Below are 21,282 nucleotides of genomic sequence, written 5' to 3'. Positions count from 1 at the left end.
TCTCGGAGTTGCAACGCGTTGCACGGACTTCAAAATTAATTGTGGGGACGTTAAATAATCTTACCGTGATACCTCATTATTTATAATATTTGCACCATTGTGTTAACACTGAATTACAAGAAGGTCACAGGAAACACATGTAGGATTGTTGAGATTACTTATGATGGATGCTGTCAGACAGTAGAATGGTCTCGGTCTTTCATAATTCATAGTTTCGCGAACACAGTAGTCGACAAGATACATAATGAATAATATTTTTTGTTTCGTTACGTAAACCGTCTGTTATTAAGCAGTAGGTAGTACATCGTGTATTTCAGACAATGATTTGTGTGATCCAAGATATTATCAGTCTTCAGTAATGTTTCTTAAGACTTCCATTCAGTACTACCTTACATTTAAAAGTAAGTTGGTAAGTACTTAAATGATAGTATCTAATAACTTTTGGAAGAGAAATCATTGTAAAAATTGACCCTTTAAGATTTGCTCTGCCTTTATTATTAGATTAGAGTACTGGTAATCATGTGAATCTTTGATAGACCTGTAGACTGTTTTGTTTGTTTGTTTGTGTTGCTGACTAAATTTTAAATGAAAATTTAAAGTTATTACCTAACAATTTACCATTAATAAATTTTTGAAATTAAACTTGCAATCATAACGAGTGTTAAATTCAAACTCTTTTGAAATATTTTGTGACACTTATAAAATTTCTAAAATATAAAATTATTTCAAATTGAATATTAAAGAACTACGCAATATAATTTAAATTGAAGTGTAATCTGCTGAACAATACAATTATTAAAGTTAGTTAATAATTACAATTATTGATATTGGACATGTGCACAAAGTCGCTTATACAATAGAATTAAATGCTGCAGTTGCGGCTCAGTATACAAATAAATTAGCAATAATAAAGCAAGCACATTTGTGACATTGATATTGAGTAACGTGTAAACTTTAAATGTGATCCTCGACATTCTTATATGAAATTGTTTCTAAAAGATGCAAATCGCAAGTAGATTGCAGAAATCAACCTTTCAATAATCAATAAAACCCAAAAAAGTTTAATAACGTTTAATATACTTAAAACAAGTAAAAGTAGAACAAAAAATTAACACATGATCTTATCATTCAACACTATACTCGTTAATAAACAATATAAATAATAAGCATACATAGCATATAAAGTCAAACATAGCTTTGTATGTAGGTAAACAATTTCCAAACACACTTAAACTTATATATAAGGAGTATACGCTTAGCACGTTTTCGCCTTCGGCAGTGCGCAAACAGAATAATTTGAATAACAAAATGAGTCGCCAACTATACTATGTGAGCGAATGTCCTGATAAAAACAACCGTCGCGGGACGCCTAGCAGATGTGAAACATCGTGATAATAACGAAAACATTTTGTACAGAAAATATGCATGAAAGGGTAGTTAATTGAAGAAAATAAATACTCATATCAATAAGTACTTAAATATATTCGGCAGGGGAATTTCTCGAGAAGCTTGACAAACGAATTAGATAAATTCTGTTATGTTTGCCTAAGCTATGTATATAAAGTTGAATAAATAAATAAATAAATAAATAAATATTTAAAATGATTTTTAGAAATAAAGAATTTTAAAACCATCATGAATAAAAATTTCCCTTACTTGTAGAATAAATGATTATTGAGTTACAATATTTAAAATGAATAGTTAGATATTATTAACTTATATTAATAATTAATCCTTAAATTAATTTCTCTGTCTGACCGCCGCATTAGATGTTTCACATCATAAATTGATGAATTATAATGTAAGTCGTAGCATATGTCAATGTCGTTTACTGATGATATTTATTCACCCCTGCTTTCGATAGCTGGGCCCGAGTATCCTCGTAAATGTAGGCTTGTATAATAATCCAATACATAATTTATCAACCAGTTATGTACTTTGCCCGACAAGATTGTGAATTTTAGTCAATGTTGCAGATTGCTAACAACTTCTCCGATGAACAAAAACCTCTTGAAAATTTGTCACTATTGGTCACCATTAACAAAAGAGGTGTGAACAATTATGAGCATGTAGTAATGTACATTGTATACTCATTTTGAGTATACAATGTACATTAGTGACGAGCTTGCAAGACTTCTACATGTGACCAGATGAGCTTTACTAACTAGCTTCATGCTGACTTTACACGGACCAAGTATTCATGTACAGTTTCTTATTTTTCCTTAGTGAAATTCTGAAAATAGTTAACACTGTTTGTGTTAATACTGGTTTTCAGTATTATAAGTGTGCCTAGTTCGCTGGCACAATAAAATCTTTGCAATCTTGCTTGAAATACTGGCCTCGTGCTAGCCTAGGATAAGTGCAAGGAAATTTAGGGGATAATGATGTAATGTTCTTAAGGTTATGTCTATTATGGTTCTTACATGTGGCAGCACAATGTATGCAGACTTCTGCTTTGTCGTTTGTAAAGGGAGAACCATTCTACGTGGTAATCACAGAGGAACTGCATTATAATTATATGTAATGCAAGTATGCTGTCCAGATACATATCAGTTGCAGGAAACAAAAAAATCTTTTGCAAGTGTGATTGCCAGCAGAAATGCATATGTTGTTCAAGATAGCTTCGCGAGCTTTGAGCTTTATCAAACTCAACTAAATGGTTAAGCAAAAGTACTAAAGTTTAATACAAGGTATCTTTCTCAATACAAATAATTATAGTGCACAATTAAAATTCTGACATGTGTGTTTGAGTTTTGTCACAACATAAGAGTTTGGTTACGTATAAGGCATGTTGAGTTGCATTTGGGCAGCATTCTGCACTACAATAGAACATTGATTATCTAAATTAATAAGGATCATCAATATATAGAAAACCCATTATCTCCACTTCATGTAACTATTTTATACTTTACCTTTAGTTATAAATAGAATTTGACATTATATTTAAGCTGTCATTGATGCTAATACCAATGGTTTGTTGTGTGGTATGTTTAAACGTAAGGTTCACATATAAGCGGTAGATGAACCGGTCTTACGATATACTCGACGCCCTAATAAAATAACCCATCTAAAATTACGTGACATAAAATTAATTAGACTGATCGCTCGCATAGTATCGTGGATTTACTGCGTGGCATTGACGATGTCCACGAACTCTGGTTTGAGGCTGGCACCGCCTACGAGGAACCCATCGATGTCGGGGCAAGCGGCCAGTTCCTTAGCAGTGGCTCCGGTCACAGATCCTCCATACTGGATACGAACAGCCGCCGCTACATCAGCTGACACGTTAGTCGACAACCAGTTGCGGAGAGTCGCGTGGACTTCTTGGGCCTGGAAACATTACACACACATATGACTCTATTTTCATTATATTTAACAATAGAGGAACCCTGTTGTAATGTATATTTTACTGGAGTTCTGTGTGCACTGTGGGAAGCAAATAGGTAACACAGTTAGAAGTAAAATAAATATTTAGTCCAATGGTACTAGTGGATCTATTATAGATTATAGGTTATAGACATTCTTAGCTGAAATGAAGTCTGTTGTGTTCAATACAATGTGGTATAATGAAAAGTTAGACATTGAGAAGCATGTAGACAAGTGCCAAATTGCAAATGCCACACACAGACATGTGTAATCAAACTCAAATAAAATTGGAATCATATATAAGGTCAGTCACAGATGCGCTGCTACTCCTGCGGACTAAGTTGGAACACCTGGCATGAGCATGTCTCCCTTATCACACTTTAAACCCGGACACAGCGGCGGTTAACACTGCAGTTATTAGATATAGAAAAGAGTTATTAGATATAAAAAAGATAAAGTGTGGCGGTGGTGCCTCAGAAGTCGAAACACAGAAAACCTTCAAAGGTTTTCTGATTCTACAGGCCCAATAGAATAAAAAACTTGGATTTTTCACACTCAAAATTGCTATGGAATATATTACAGATGTAATGAATTGTTATTGCTTCTGAACTCTATCTAAAACAATTGGCCATATAAAAGTTACACAATATCACAAAAAATCAACAATATAGTGCTATCAACCAACTTTGATACACCAGCTATGTGAACTTAATTATGAGTTCAGATCCTATTAAAGGTTATCTCCAATGAAATTTGCATAACAATGAACGTAAACATTTATAGTCAATATTATTTGTTTTAATAAAAAGATAAGTGAAGTAAGATAAATGTGACCTATTTTCAAAGACAAGGTTAAAAAACAATCCTGTTCTTTTATCACTATGCTGTGCTACTGCGATTTGATTACATTATTGAGTACTTTGAAAATAAAATGCAACCGAATGCTCCTATTTTATACAACACTTTCGATATCTGCAAGGTATTACACACGTCAGTGATAAATGTATTATATTCAGTGTTATAAATAAAATTGGCCAAGCAAGAGACGTATTCGCACACACCACCAAATTTTCATTTACTTTTTATTTTTAGCATTTGTCATTATAACAATTATAGAAGTAAATGCGTTGAGAAATTTTGAACTGTCTACCTATTACGATTTAATAAATAAAGCGAATAATGCCAAAACATTGCGGTTTCTTGTATGGCGACCTCCAATAATTTTCAATTATTTATTGTTTATAGCGGCTACCATTGCACCATTATACTCTGTAAAAAGTTTCAAATGTCTATCTATTATGGGCAGACTAACAACCAATAAAGGCTTAATAATATACCTAAAAAATTTAATTCCCACAATTATGACTATTTTATTGTGAGAATATACTTTGGATTATGAAGTATCCTCATAGGAAAACGAGTTAGAAAATCAACTTAAATATGTACGATTTTTCATACCGCTTGATCTATACATGTTACATTTCGAGTGCAGGCTCCAAGATTAAGCAGAGAAAAATACATAGTTTTTATGTGCAGCATTCATTTTTTATATACAACTGGAGTAACTAAAGAGTTTGCAATCTATCTGATGGTATGTCATCGCTGCCACCCATAGACGTCTGTAGCCAACTATTTATATAGCAATTGGTACCTATAGTTCACCACAGATGCGTGCTATGCTTGCGTGCGATAGGTATTACTCGTGAGGACTAATTCACCCAGCATCCACATCTATCAAAACACCGAAGTGCTGTACACTAGAAATAAGTGTGACAGTGGACTCCACAACTATAATACTAGCTTAGATAATTGATACCAAGTAGAACCTTAACATTAATGCAAATGCAGTGCATTGTGGCGTGCTGCAATGGTAACCATAACAGTATGACGCGCAGAGTGTTTCAGGTTCGATCCCTGGCCAGACAGGTTTAAATGATGAATTTATATACCTATAATGGGTTTGGGTCTTTGTGTGTTGCCCATGGTACCCACTTCACAAGGGATCTTAGTGTAGAGCTGTGAGTGTAGAAAGTGTCTTATACTCTGTAGCACATACAATGTTTAATAGTAATAGCTCACCTGTTGTGGTGTAGCTGTCTTGCCAGTGCCGATAGCCCACACTGGTTCGTAGGCAAGGACCACATTGGCCCAGTTGTTGCCAATAGCAGGGATCAGAGCCTTCGTCTGTCTGAACACCACATCATTAGTTATGCCGCCCTCCCTCTCCTCGAGAGTCTCACCGATGCAGGCAATCACTTTCAAACCACACTCGAGCGCATGCGCCACCTGGAAAAGAAATGTAACACAAGTGAGAGTAGAAAGTGTGTTAAGTTAAGATTAAAAGTACTTCGCAACAATCTGCTACAAATATGTATGATGGTATATATTTTAAACCATGCAGTATGTACCACCCTCCCTCCCACAATGGATGCGTGCAGATGCAAAAAATTAAAAATATATAGACCACCATACATACTACCACCAACACGTGTTTCGCTCCAAAACGGAGCATCATAATCGTTCCTTAACGATTAACCGTCATAGAGTCTTACCCTTATGATGCTCCGTTTGAAAAACTTATATTAAATTAAATTTATATATTTCAAGTATTTTTAAGTTTAGAGTGAACCTATGAGAAAGACAATACATACCTGCAGGTTAGAACATGATTATTTGCAGATGGAAGTGAACAGAGATAAATATAGTGGAGTGAGTTAGCTTATTTATTTTTGTTTTGAGAGTAGTTTTTTTATCTTAAAGCAAACATTCAGTCGACCTGATAGTAAGGGACTACCACCACCCCCCAGAAATCTTTAATCAACCTAAGATAGGACATTGATCTTATCTAGGGTTGATTACTGATGTCCTTTGGCACCAGTGGCCATGTATGATGAAATGACAACATGGTGGTTCACTACATATATTGTAAATAGAATGTCAATGTTAAGAAAATACTAACAAATAGGCTATGACAATATGAAATTGCATTACTAACCTTTTCTGCAACAAGGTCATCTTTTTCTCCAAAAATGGTCCTCCTTTCAGAGTGGCCAAGAATCACCCAGTTGGCACCGACATCCTTAATCATGGCTGGAGAGATCTCACCTGTTCATGAAACATAATATGTCACATTCCCACAATATATGTTTATTTTTATAATACTTAAATTGGTCCTGATATTAGATAAGACGTCATTTTTTTTGTCAAACTTAGTACTTCTATTTAAGAATTACCATATTGCACCATACTGCTAAAGTTAATGTTGGTAGTGGTACCATCTTCACACATGTTTGAGAACCCATTTATTTATAAAATTTTAATTATTGTAAGTTTCATTCACTATTTAAGCAAGTGATAAGTAATTTTAAATATTCTTACAATTATTGATGAATCAAAGTTGTGTGGATTTGATGTAAAAGATAACATAATGGTCTAAGATCCGAAGCTAAATCGAACTGGACCGAGCTGATAATAGAATGAAACTCATTTTATAACGAAATTAGTACATTGGGTAATACATTAAAAATGGGTTTGCTAAAAAAATCCTGGACAGGATAATTTTAATTATTTTTTGAAATTAATTAATTAATTAAAAATTAATTTTCATTTTGCAGACAACCCTATATCAACGTGTTCACAATAAAACAGCGCTTCTACTGATATAAAATTTTATCTATTATCATCATGAGTGAAAGTAGTTGCCAGCGAAATACCTGTTTATACCTGACAACCCAGTAGTTCGTCCACGTAAATAATAGGCAACCCAAAGCCTGCACATGCCTGTATGTTTTTAACATTCACTCAGAATAGAATTTTCTTATTATCTTGATGTTGCAAAATTTAATTTTCAATTAAATTTTAATTTTTCAAAAAATAATTAAAATTATCCTGTCCAGGATTTTTTTAGCAAACCCATTTTTAATGTATTACCCAATGTACTAATTTCATTATAAAATGAGTTTCATTCTATTATCAGCTCGGTCCAGTTCGATTTAGCTTCGGATCTTCTACTATAAACACAAGTATGGCCCAAATCACTAATGCTATTACTAAAAAAGAAAGAATTACATTATTATAGTGAGGTTTTCTATAATTTACCTGTAAATGCTCCTTTTGGCACCTTCCAGCAGTTCTGTGCAGCCACCCCAATGGTGTCAGGAATAATGCTCTTCACATACGCGAGGTAGATGGCAGGAACACCGACCACAACCTATGTAAAGAGAGGATATTGCAACATGTTTATATATTCTGGTGTTTGCGTGTTTAATTTATGTACCTAATCTTATAAGGCCTTAAATATTATCTTACATGTACAAGGGTCCTCAATTATTGTTTCTATTTTTAGGTATATGCTACAATTACCATTTTAATGTAAATTGTTCACCAAACCAGGTATATTTCTTCTAATGCACTGAACAAAAGACAAAAAATCCAACAGCATAAATGGGTTGGAACATTTTTACATTTCATATGCAACCATATTCTGGCTGGCTGGCCGTGTTTAATGAAACATACAATTGAAATCTACTGACATGGTTTTATTTGGACTGTGTTAATTTCTTGAGCTCCTGGTTAATTAATAACGACAGAATAGTATTGTTACATTAGGTAAGCAATATGTTTCCATAAATTGGATTTTCAGAAACTTATGTGCTTTCAGAGTATCAGTATATAATTAAACAATGTTAAATATAGGACATACAAGACTGTTCGTTGTAAACTGCTAATGGCCGGTCTCAATAATCTACTAACAGTTAAACTCGGTTAGCTACCAGAGTTTTACTGTGACATTCAAACTATCTGTTACCGTCGTCTCAATAAAAATTTTTCACGACGCCAACTAAAGTTAACGTCAGATAGATTCCTTATCTTCGGTAAGCAAATTTGTCCCTCTGAAGCGTTCCGTTTTTGCATTTCAACAAAACTGATTTATGTTTAATATTGTCAAGTAAATTATTAAAATCACTTTAGTGGTGATAGCTTCTGTAATATTATGCCTTTTTTAAATCTTCATTCATAATTATACATAAAAAGGTAGATTTCCTCAATTACGATATAATTCCAATAAAATATTTACGAACTTGAAATAACAAAACGCACTTTGACGTTTGACAGCAGATGCCGCCTATTTAATATAAAATATAATTGGGAATTGGGATATTTAACAAGAAAAACAAGAAAATAATTGAATATTCTTTATTTACTTTATATAACAAATACATGTTTTGTAATATTTTTGTACTATATCCACATGTGTTAGTTACATGTTATTAAAATGTGTTCCTTGATTACTGAATACTTACAACTTATTACTTATGACAATATTTTATTATATGTACACTAATAATTCCACGTCAAGCTAATGTCCCACTGCTGGACATGGATCTCTTCAAAGTAAGCGAGTTTTAGGTCAAATTCATTGGTCAATTTCCACTGCGCTGGCCAAATGCGAATTGGTAGACTTCACTCGCGTTTCAGAACATTTTTATAGAACTCTTGTGTGTTTCATCACGTTATTGTCCTTCACCGTAATAGAAAATGAAAACTAATTACTAATAAGCCCTTTTTAACACCACTTTGTAGAATCATAGGTCGACCTTCGTCTTCGGTTGTGCGTTCTACAGCTTCTGTTTTTACTCCACAATCAAATATACCGGCCTCATACTTATTATTATCACTTTAATCACAAAATAACACCATAATTGTAGGAAAAAATATTATTTACAATGCTTTATCTGGCGATTACTGCCCGATTTTGAGAGATAGCAAAATATTGACAGATGGTAACTCAAACTAACTAAAGTAAGCTGTCAGAATGTTATTGAAACGCTTTATGTCATTTTTGTATGGCTCAACCTAACTATGGTAGCGCAAAGCCCTCCCAAAGATAGATAAATAGTAAAAGTTAAAATTTCTAACTATCTTGAGTTATTGAAACGCAAATAACTGTCATCAGCTACTTTTGGTAGCTAATTTAACTTTTAGTTAAAGGTTAGTTTAGTAAGTTATTGAGACCGGCCGTAAAAGGACAAATAGTTATCTTGCTGGTACACAAATATATAATTATTATTAAATTTATTAATGATATGATATATATATATAAAGATGTTATATAGAGACTAATCCCCAGTACTTGTCCTATTTATTTATATCCTGTATGTATATCCCTGAGCCCTGGCGTCTACAAATTGTGTAGCGAAAGGATTCTATAGTTTTAATGCCACTTACCTCAACATTAGGATCCAACGGCCCCTTTTTCAAGTTGTTAACAATCTCGTTTATCTGGTTCTTGTCTCCATTCATCTTCCAATTGCCGCCAACGACGAATTTGCGACCCATTTTGCAAAATTAGTACTAAAAGGATAAAATACAGTTACAGCTTGATATACCATAATTTTATTGCATAATAAAGCAAGTGATATTCTCTTAACTATAATCGTATATAATTAAAAAGCAGAGTAATAAATGTATACTTACTTTGATCAACACGTAAAGATTATTAAGTTGAGATAAGATCGAACTATAAGAGTATCAGACTATTACAGTACGCCCAATTCGCCGGATACGAGCGGCAATTCGAGGGTAGAAGCTAGTTTTCTTTGTACAAATATATGTCAAAACTGCCCAGATTAAAATTTAAAATCCGCTGATTGGTTGAAAGGAAGATATTATTTTTAACATCCAATCAATGCTACTCTGTCTATGGTTCAATTTAGTATTTGATAAACGAAAACAAACTAACTGAGTTTGACCCCTGTGACATTGAGAATGTAGGGTGACATTGATATAAAAAAATTGCAAAATGCCTGAAAGAAAAATAGCTTAAGTATATTATTTGAAAAATAAAAAATATTGTATCGTATTGTATAATTATATTACAGATGTATAGAAAGATACACTTTAACTAAATTAAAGCTACGATCCTAAAAATAATAATATTCATTTCTTATAAAATTTTAAATATATACAGATTATTTATAATATATATAAATTGAAATATATTGATTGTACTCTTGAATATTATTCGGCTGCGCGATTCTAATGATCTAATAAATCGCGATAGAACTTCTAAACCAAAAAACTATGCAGAAACACTTAACTTAAAGTATAATAACAATTGCAACAAAAATATTTCTTTTATCAATTATCTTTAGAACATAAAATAGTAACAATACTGGAATTTGCTATGAAGATCTAGGTATTTTAAAATTTAATTCATTCTGTTATTTGCACTTTACAGATAAAATTTTACATGTCTAAGATTTTTTTTGTAGCAACACCAAGAATCTGTTTCCAATTTACCGTCATCACCATCTCCGTCGTATTCGTGTTTGTTTTATACTGTTTATTTGTCTGGATTCGTGCGGAGTTATTGATTAAAATCAGTAAGTACAAAGTACGTTTCATACGTTTGCCGTCGCTCCGTGATTCGAAGCCCAGATTGCTGTATATTGAAGCTGCTGAAGAGTAAACAGCAAATCTATCATGAGCGATGTATGTAATTATAATAAAACCGTATTATAAAGATCGCAAACATATAAATATATGAATCGGCTATTTATATTAAAAAAAATATTTCAGAAATCGTGTAAGCAGATCATGGAGACCGACCAACAAGATTTCGCTCCACAAGAAAACCCGTCTAGCGCTCCAGTCGAGGGCGGGTAAATATTTCCAATAAAATTTAATCTTATTTATTTTAATGTAAAATAAAACACAAGGCAAAAGAAAATATTTCATTTGTGAGATAGGTAGGTGCTATTGGTACTTCATCTATTTTTCATATATTTCTGCATACATGCATTATCTAGATTTTCGTCCTCCTTGACCTTTTGACCTGTGATAAATCCGTACTGTTCTCGTCTCGATATCGCCTGTTGCCAATATAAAGTATTGTTTTCCAGCCAATTGTCAAGTTTAAGTGTGCAAATTATGCAGGCAGTGTGGGGACGGTGGTTAGAAAATTAAATTCATCCATCATCATACTTACAATTCACTTGTGTTGACACCTCCAGACACGCCTGCATAATCTAATGGAAATATATCAGACATTCATATGAATATAACCACAGCGGATAGCATTTATATACCGCAATATTGAGTTTCTCTCCCAGTTCCTATTCAGACTCACTCGAGATCAGTTGTCCACTGACTGACTTTAAAAATGGAGGTAATCTTGCATTGGTCCATCGAAGTGATTAATTCTGATTAGAGGGTAAGATTTTTGTTGTTTACTTAAAATAAATATTATGGGTAGTTTTCAACAGGTAAAGAAATATGTTTTTTCAACTCAATTCATATATTTTTATTTGTACTTAAAATCTAAGATTTTTGATATTTTCAATGATTTATAATACAGCAGTACTAATAAAATTTTATCACAAGCATTTTTGCATTTTTTCAATCTATGTAACATGTATTGTGATACCCAATTTGCTCAGATTTAATGAAATTTGCCTTTTTTAGGCCCTTTTTAAAAATATTTATATATGCTATTTTGTTTAGTGCTAATATGATATATCTTTGTTCAATAAAAAAGTTAACTTAAATTCCTGTAATAATGTCAATAGATAACTCCAAAATAAACAATATAAATGTGAATTCAGGATGATTCACATTTCATTTAGGAACTGAGAAAACTGCACTGATACCGGTAATTTTTAATATATGTAAAATATGTAAAATAATAATACTATTATACTTTTTAGCAATAATGAGAATTTGACAAAGATCGACAAAGGCATACAAGTCGACATGGATTGCGCGCCCGATGAAGACCCGAAGAAAAACAAAAAGTACTGGCAAGACCTGGCTGGCCTCAGAGGGTATTTAATATAATTCTTTGTTAATCTACTACTATACTAAGTTTATAGGTACCACAATTATGAAAAGGTACTGCTCATATAATTAAGACTTTGTCAATCGAATCGTTTTACCACACCAAACAAAAACCACAGGGCTAATACTATTTACTACTATGAAAAATAAATAGTTGTGGCCTCGAAGACACTATAAACATACTCAAATATAGAGATTTATGTACATTAGCACTATCAAATAAACGAAAAAATATCCTTGGGGTTATCATCAAAAATGCATTCATAACATGTACCAATATTTTATCAACTTAAACCAATATTTTAATTGACAATCTTGTATGCAATATTGTAGGTATCATAGGTAATTTTTTGTTGTAAAAATGATACAATCTGTTTTTTTCAGAGCACGTGAGGAATATCTGAAGTTCGATATCAGTGAGCTCGCCGTGGAGAACAGGCGTCTCACCAACTGCATCGATTATCTGTATGCGAAGCTCGAATGGGCTGAGAAACAAATTTCAGATTTGGTAAGTATTAATAATATGGTACTGTTTGTATTCATGTTACATGTATTTTATATGGGATCCGCTCCCCTGTTCTCAGTTAGTCGGTTCTCGCAAAATATAATACTTATTAGCGCATTATAAAACTGGTTTTCACTAACAGGTAATAACCCTTCCTTGGCAGTCGGGTAAAAAGACGTGTTCTTTATTTTTGCTGGTAAGGCACGTTAAACGCCATTTTCTCCCGATTTTATCGGTGACTACGAAGTCCTTATATATTCATAAAATTAAACTGCACAATGGAAGTTTATAGTCAAAGCGCCTTTCCGAGATTAACCTGGACGAACTGAATAGAATAGAATAAAAAAAAATTTAAAACTGGTTTTTTGCCTGGCCTGTGCCTGTGTCTTATTTTATACCATAGATTAGTAAAGATTACTCACTCCTAACAAGAAAATGTAACCAGTTTTGACAATTGAAATTGTCACTGTCATCTATTTTCGTGTTTGAAAAATATTTAAAAAAATTTAGTTTTTAAATCATTTACCAATGAAAAGATATTTCACCGCACTTTTTCTTCGATTTCGTGTCTTAACTGCGCATGTCGGCTATGTTACGTGTAAATTACACCATGAGAGCCATTAAATGGCTGACAGAATTGTCAGCCATTTAATACGCTGAAGTTCTCATATGAATTTTATATTTATATTTACTTTTTAGGAGGCGAAGAAGTGCCGCTGCCCCTCTGAGGAGGACTACTATTCCAAGCCAGTGGGATCCATGTGTCTCTAGATGATTTACATTTGGTGCCGCGGTGCGGGTTATAAAATGTTTAATCTTGTAACCTAGCGCACGCTTTGCCAATGGATGTCATCTTAATATACGGAATTTCGTCGTAATAATTAAGCTTTTATGGTATAGTATACATTTATTTAGTTACGATAATATTAACATCTAGGGTGGCGAATTCAGATTTTCCTTATTTACGTCAATTGTTTTGTGTAAACACTTTTTACTGTTATTACGGGATATAACAAAAATTGGATTTTTTTATTAACTATTTATTGACTAGGCCATAAAATTTGATCAGTGTCAATGCACAACCAAATTGTTTGGGAATTGCATCAATTACAAAACTTTAAAATTCAATGTCATGCAGAGGTATATCTTGACCTATATAATTTTTCCCAATCTGCCTTCTTATGTGCCAAAATTAAAATAAACCAAAAATAATAATTCAGGCAGATATTTATAAAATTGTCAACTTTGAGAGTTCACCCAGAAATATTTTGATGATTTATGTCTAATAAGTTTTGTTTTAATTTTAATTTCTTCTTCATGCAGTGTTGAAACATATTTTAATAATCTTATAATATTAGCTTAAACTGGATATCACCAGTTTCATCAATTTGATTAATAATAAGAATAGAATATACATTCATTGCTTCGATATATAATGAGAATGAAAATGTCGCTCGTCAAAACATTTGAAATTTGTCAAATAATAACACCTAATAAATTGGTAAGGAACATACCGACATTACATTTGAGAGGTATCATCTACAGTAATATAGTAAATATATAAAAAATAAAAACAGTAAAACAACTAAAAATATGCAAATATCATTCAGGAAGACGTTTCCATAGTTATTATATTTCATAGCTTACATAGGTGTGTTCTGTAATGTTGTACCTAGATAAAATAGAACGGATTCTTACCCAGGACACTAGTATATCACCTTCTATTCTACTAATTAAGATAGACTTCGTTGACACACCTGATACGCTCAAATGACTAGTAAAAGAAATACAATGTCTAGAGATGGCGTTCGTTTCGCTAACAAAACGTGAAATCATCAAAACCAATTAAAAAACGCCTTATTACCAACAACTATAGTTGTAAATTATACATGCATAATTTCTGACGTGTCATGTGTCACAAATAGAACACTAATATTGAATTATCTCCTCCACTCCGATTCGTGGGTGTTTTATCATTTTGTAATTTTACTGAATCTTGTCGAAATTTCCAACCGCAAGGGGAGCTACTTAGGCTAATTATATTTAGGAAATTTGGTATTTAGAGCAAATCTCAAAAATTTTTACCGAATTATTTCAAAATTCACAATCAATGTTACATTTTGAATGCCACTATCGCAAATGTGGATGTCTTCAATTTGTTATTTTTTATATTTTAAAAAGGTTTATATTATAATTTATTACGAGGTTTTTAAAACTTACTTTTAGTAGAAGATCCGAAGCTAAATCGAACTGGACCGAGCTGATAATAGAATGAAACTCATTTTATAACGAAATTAGTACATTGGGTAATACATTAAAAATGGGTTTGCTAAAAAAATCCTGGACAGGATAATTTTAATTATTTTTTGAAAAATTAATTTTCATTTTGCAGACAACCCTATATCAACGTGTTCACAATAAAACAGCGCTTCTACTGATATAAAATTTTATCTATTATCATCATGAGTGAAAGTAGTTTCCAGCGAAATACCTGTTTATACCTGACAACCCAGTAGTTCGTCCACGTAAATAATAGGCAACCCAAAGCCTGCACATTCTGTATGTTTTTGACATTCACTCAGAATAGAATTTTCTTATTATCTTGATGTTGCAAAATTTAATTTTCAATTAAATTTTAATTTTTCAAAAAATAATTAAAATTATCCTGTCCAGGATTTTTTTAGCAAACCCATTTTTAATGTATTACCCAATGTACTAATTTCATTATAAAATGAGTTTCATTCTGTTATCAGCTCGGTCCAGTTCGATTTAGCTCCGGATCTTAGACCATTGTTGGTTCGTTTGTATGCGAAGGTTAAACCTTGTAAATTAATTTTATATCAGCTAATCGTAAGCAATTGACCTAAAATTTTGCATACACGCATGGTTGTATGACAATACATGATTAGCTTAGTGACGTCATTCTAAAAGCAATATGGCGGACAACACAACATTTGTATGTACCGCCATGATATACAAAGGTATCAATTGAATTGGTTTTGTTTTTAAAAATACGAATAGCAGTGATGTTAATAGGTAAAAGTTTTATTTTTTGAAATATAAATTTATTTTATAAATTAAGCTCACTTGCTTGGCAAGAAGTAGTTCTTAAGTCCAAACGACATTTTTATGTGTTTATAATAAGTTCCTGTGTTTTAAGTTAAAATAGCCCCACCATTCTACTAGACTTGAAATGGAAATTTTTAATCTCATTTTTTATTATTTCGATATAGTTTAATTTTAAGTAACTATAGTTTGCTTGTTTGTATCGTAACTGTTACAAACGCCCCCATATTATAACATATAAGAAAAATAAATGTTTTGAATTTGAACTACGTTATCGCAGAATGTAAAGGTTTTGGATTTAACTGGTACACAATAGCAAATTAATTAGTGCCAAATTAAATATAATGAGGATGGTGGCTCCAAAATCTGGGCAATTCGTTCCTGGGGTATCTTCAGTAATATTATAATATTTTAAAGGTGGTAGAACATTTGAGGTTCGCCTCCGGCGGCACCACCGCCACACCTATTTCTGCCTAATAACAGCGGTGTTAAGCGCTGCTGTGTTCCGTTTTTAAGGGTGTGGTAAGGAAGACATACTTCTCCGAGGCGTTCCAGCTTAGTCCTCAGGGGTAGCGGCGCATCTGTTGCCGACCTCAGGTAGAAATTTCTGGTCCTATCTGGGGTTGATAACAGATGTCCATGGGCGGCAGTAGCCACTTACCATTAGGTGGACTGCATGCTCGTCTGCTACTCCTATATTATAAAATATATATATATATATACTAGCAACTTAGCTTTGCGCCAAGCTACAGCTACAACACAAGAACTGTTTACAATTTCAGAGCTTTGCCAATGCAAAAACCAACTATTTGCCGCATGTGCAGACATTGATTACACCCCCACACTGTATATAACAACAAATCTGCCACAAATTTGCCATATCAATAACACCACCTAACAACACTGACATGAATTGTACGTCATATACAGTGATGGGGCCACTTACGGCGGTAATTTGCAACCACTCACTCATAACAGTTATAACGCCTATTGCGCAGCATTGTTAAATCCAAAATTACCATAGAAACTAGTATATTGTAATTTTAGACAAGTTTCACGGACCCGAAAGAGATTTTTGATCGTCAGATCAAATAGAATTAGGTTGTAGTAATAAGGTTATGTCAGTAAGTTGCTAATCCTGAATGAATTCTATTTAGAAGCACTACAACTATAAACTAAAATGCAAAAGCTAGCGCGAATGTACGTAATCACCACGGTACAACATTGCGAAAAGTGTAGTGCTTTTAAATTATTTTTAACCGTTTTTTCGTAATATTCAACTTCATTACTCACACATAAGGTTGAAGCCTATACTGAAACAATTAATTGCAATAATGAGTGGTCATTGCATTTCATTGATCATTGTGTTCATGTTTTATTCCTTTTGATATAGACTTAAAAAATTGATACAGAGACGTGAAAACCATTCCATGTCAAGGCAAAACATTTTAATTTGTTTAATAAAGAATAATTTGAATACTGACACTTTACTGCGAATGCGAATTGTGCCGACGCGATTTTTGATACCTCGATAGTCCTAGGAGCCTTCTGATCTACGTGACTTACCATCATATATAAATACTATTTCAACTTAATAACAGGTGGACTATAATTATGCACGTTTACTAATACGAGTAATAGTAAACTTAGAGATATTATTATTTATCGCTGTCGCTTCGGATTAAATCACGATGAAAAATAACAGTGACTTGCCTAAAAACTTGAATGCACTTTTAACTATGACATTTGAATAACTTTTTGTGTTATATTTTTATTAAGTGTTAAAAATAAAACTTAAAAATTCAAGCTTTATTGCAATGCCTGTTCAATTTGCTAATCGTAAATATTATTACACGCAATTAATCGTTTCGGATAGCTCATATTTAAGAAAACATAGTATTTTATCCAGTATTTCGTTAACATACCTAGCATGTTTATTATGTAATAGAGTTAGATTTCATAATCGAATAATGTTAATCTATATTAGTGTCAAAAACGAATTCAGCACTTTTAATGCAAAACACTTTCTTTGCTTGCCTTATTTTATAAACAATGATTCCCGGATATATTGCGGGAAAATTATTAAATAAGTGCGAATGTTATCTTAACACTACAATTATACTACAAATATTTCTTGTAGTTTTAAGATTCTCATTATGTCATGAAAAACAATTCAAAACTAATAAAAATAAGGCATATCTCTATAATACATTCAGAGTTCTCTTTTGAGATTGAATTAGACCAAACGTTGCATCAAATCTCTTTGGTTACTAAGATTTGAAACATAAATTGCAAGAATTTTAACTGGAATACATTTGAGTTGACACTACCTTAATTCCTAACGTTTGTCATCGTACGTTGTGGTTGGTTTGAAAACATTTCAATTTTTCGTGTTCTGTGTTATCAGTGCTTATTTGAGCTAAGCTAACGTTAAGGCGGTTGTGCACCAGAGACATGATAATAAAGTATTAAAATATCACAGTCGTAAATTGCGTGCTTCAACCAATCAACACATCAAAGCGATTTTGCATACATTTGATAATAAATGTAATGAAGGTTCTAAGTATGTAATGAAGGTTCGCATGTCACTTCTCGTTACGCATACATGATCTCGGTAGAATCTTATTACAAATTGCGGCTGTGATAGAAAAATTGCAGCAATAATAGCAACGATCTTCCTATTATGCACTGCACCAATTTGATGAACACTGGTACAATTTTACATACGGCTCGAGGGCTAAGAATAGATACAATTGGATTCAATATCCATTGTTTTAAAATACTGTATTTCACCCTAACTTTAGCAGAGTAATCAATTGAGTACTCTGCTAAATCTAAATTGCACTACTGTCGTGAATCGCCCGCCTTAACTTAGTGTAATAATATATAATAGGTATAGTTATAATAGATGTACTTCATGCCTTCTTATATTACATACTATATAAAATAATAATAATTTGAATTACCTTGTACTTACGGCATTTATTTTAGTTTTACTTTTAATTATGTAGTACTTTAAAATAAGTTTTTGCTTGTTTACTTTCAAAGACGAAATTCCGTATAACCTTTGTCTTTTCGAATTATTGCTACTTAGATACTTAATAAATGTGTGAAAATAAGGAGTTATATTTTTTTCAGTACCTTTCTTTCAATGTAAGTACACATATTTAAATTAAGTACATCGTCTTTTCGAAAAAATAATTCAACTGGTACCTTTATTTCTGGCATTTCTGAACAGAAAGAAACACCTGAAATTACTACAAATATATAATTCTTAATACATTGAAACACTTCACTCTGCCTAGCGGATTTAATAAAATGGCTTATGTAAGAAGATTACTCTTGGGTTTGTCAATATGATTATTTAATTAATTTAATCATAGTAATGGCCGATATTTAAGTTATTATATTGACAAAATAAATTATATTTTTCGATATGTTACTTATTTTCTTCATATAGGTATTTATATGGGTGTTCGTATTTTTTAAAATAATTTGTTATAATACCTTTCTTATAATTTTCTGATCTATCGAGATCTATTATCTATTTTTCATGTCATTCTGATATTGATATAAATTATCTACATTACGTGTTGTATATATGAGGTCCTAGCACTCTGGCAAGTGTCAAACGTCAGTTATGCTATACATTTTCTACTAGTGGCAAACTTTATAATCTGACAAAATTCGGTAAACGGACGGCAGGACGAACGGCATGTAGAGTGCCCGCACATGCGATGTCTCTGCCCTAAGGATGGGCCTAGGATGATTCTTTCCGAAAAAGATCGATTCCTGATTCGATCCGAATCGAAGTGTAAAAAATTGAGCACTAAATAATCGATGCTCCAAAAATCGGTCTTCGATCTTTTCAGCTCAAAAGGGCGAGGTTACCGAAAAAATATGGTCATCGGGACCAAAGAAGCACTGAAATTCATATGCGTTCAACCAACTTCGAAAAGATTGACCTTCGACAGTCTAGGATGAAATATCGACTCCCTGAATCGTTTCATTACTGTGGATCGATTAAATTTATTCAATTTTTTGGCCAAAATATCGATCCTTCGATTAATCGATCTCAGATCGCTATCCCTACCCTGCCCACTTCCCTCGTTACTCGACGAGTATGTGGCTGCGCGGTAAGGACAGGTTAATTACGCAAAATGACAACGTGTACGATGTATGACCATAGGTTACTATACTCTTTGATGTATGGCAGGGCATGAAAAATTAAAAGCAGATTTAATTTTAATTAAATGATTAATTAGAAATTCATGTATTGCGCAGGCATGCCGATAAATTATAAGTCTTGTTAATCTAATTAAGTGACATATTCAAATTACTAATCTATATTAAATATTAAAAAACCAGAAAAACATAAGTATCGCAATAATTAAATTACAACTGATTTATCAAGAGAAATCACCGTTTGAAATGCCCCGTTTTATTTTGTGTGTTATTGAGCCATAAAAAAGTTATGTTTCTTCGTATGTTTTTATTCATAATGGATCTTCCGACACCCGTTAGTCCTAAAAGATCCACTTTGAATAAAATCCTGTATCATGGATTAAAGTGGACAAAAAAGTGCAAAAAGATCCATCAATGGATTTTTGCAATGGATCTTAGTGGACATCGCCAGATACGCGAATCATAAACTTAAATGGTTTTCCTTATATATAAGTAACCGAAGACAGGCAGTAGTAATTGGTAGTGCACGCAGTAATTATATCACAATCAGTTCCGGAGTTCCTCAAGGATCCGTACTTGCGCCCTTGCTGTACAATGCGTACCTTTACGACATTAACACCTGTTTTACTAACTCAAATTATATTATGTTTGCGGACGATAAAAAAGTATTCTTAAAAGTTAATAGTATTGCAGATTGCCGTAAAATGCAGCAAGATCTAGACAAACTAAATGATTACTATAGGAACAATAGAATATCTGTAAACCTTACTAAATGTGTATATATAACTTTCACTCGAATGCAGAAGCCTATAGAATATACTTACAACATAAATGATCACCCTATTGCAAAAGTTAACACTGTACGCGATCTAGGAGTTACATTGGATTCAAAAATGTTATACTCGGAACATATTAACATAATTGTCAATAAAGCTTACAAACAACTAGGGTTTATAAGACGTGTCTGCAACCATTTTACAAACATCGATTGCATCAAAGTCTTATATTTTTCCTTTGTAAGAAGTCTGTTAGAATACGCTTGTACAGTCTGGTCACCATGTTATGTTACCCATATACAAAGAATAGAATCAATACAAAGAAAATTTTTAAAATTCTTAGGTTTTAAAGATCATAGATCATTTGATTCATACTCAGAAGCGTGCAAATATTATCGTATAGACTCATTGGAGCGGAGGCGCAAGCAATACGACATCATGCTATTGCACGACCTTTTGTCGGGTACAATAGATTGTCCTGACATACTGTCAAGTATTTCGTTCCGAGTGCCACCCTACCGCACACGGCACACGGCCCTTCTTGAC

At 32.6% G+C, this 21,282-nt stretch overlaps 2 protein-coding genes across 3 annotated transcripts; one reads left to right on the top strand and one right to left on the bottom strand.

Annotated features, from left to right (window-relative positions):
* Positions 1-2,101: 2,101 nt before the first annotated feature.
* Tpi (triose phosphate isomerase) lies at positions 2,102-10,001 on the bottom strand. Its single transcript, XM_073074478.1, has 6 exons — positions 9,844-10,001; positions 9,595-9,720; positions 7,465-7,576; positions 6,362-6,471; positions 5,446-5,652; positions 2,102-3,330 (listed from the first exon to the last, which is right to left on the bottom strand). The coding sequence occupies exons 2-6, from the start codon at positions 9,703-9,705 to the stop codon at positions 3,124-3,126; spliced, it is 747 nt and encodes a 248-aa protein (XP_072930579.1). The 5' UTR covers positions 9,706-9,720; positions 9,844-10,001; the 3' UTR covers positions 2,102-3,123.
* A 602-nt stretch (positions 10,002-10,603) lies between these two features.
* Positions 10,604-18,894, top strand: LOC140743309 (uncharacterized). Of its 2 annotated transcripts, none has more exons than XM_073074477.1 (5): positions 10,604-10,751; positions 10,948-11,030; positions 12,075-12,191; positions 12,589-12,712; positions 13,409-18,894. In XM_073074477.1, exons 2-5 carry the CDS (start codon positions 10,966-10,968, stop codon positions 13,478-13,480), a joined length of 378 nt encoding a protein of 125 aa, XP_072930578.1. In that variant the 5' UTR covers positions 10,604-10,751; positions 10,948-10,965; the 3' UTR covers positions 13,481-18,894. The 2 variants fall into 2 exon arrangements, with proteins under 2 accessions (XP_072930578.1, XP_072930577.1); XM_073074476.1 differs by having other exon boundaries at positions 10,702-10,860.
* The last annotated feature ends 2,388 nt before the right edge of the window (positions 18,895-21,282 follow it).

Source organism: Epargyreus clarus, unplaced genomic scaffold (assembly GCF_041222505.1).
Source record: "Epargyreus clarus isolate Ecla_fem2 unplaced genomic scaffold, WU_Ecla_fem_2.2 ptg000007l, whole genome shotgun sequence".
In the NCBI taxonomy this organism is placed as follows: domain Eukaryota; kingdom Metazoa; phylum Arthropoda; class Insecta; order Lepidoptera; family Hesperiidae; genus Epargyreus; species Epargyreus clarus.
This window is presented reverse-complemented; position numbering and strand designations above follow the sequence as displayed.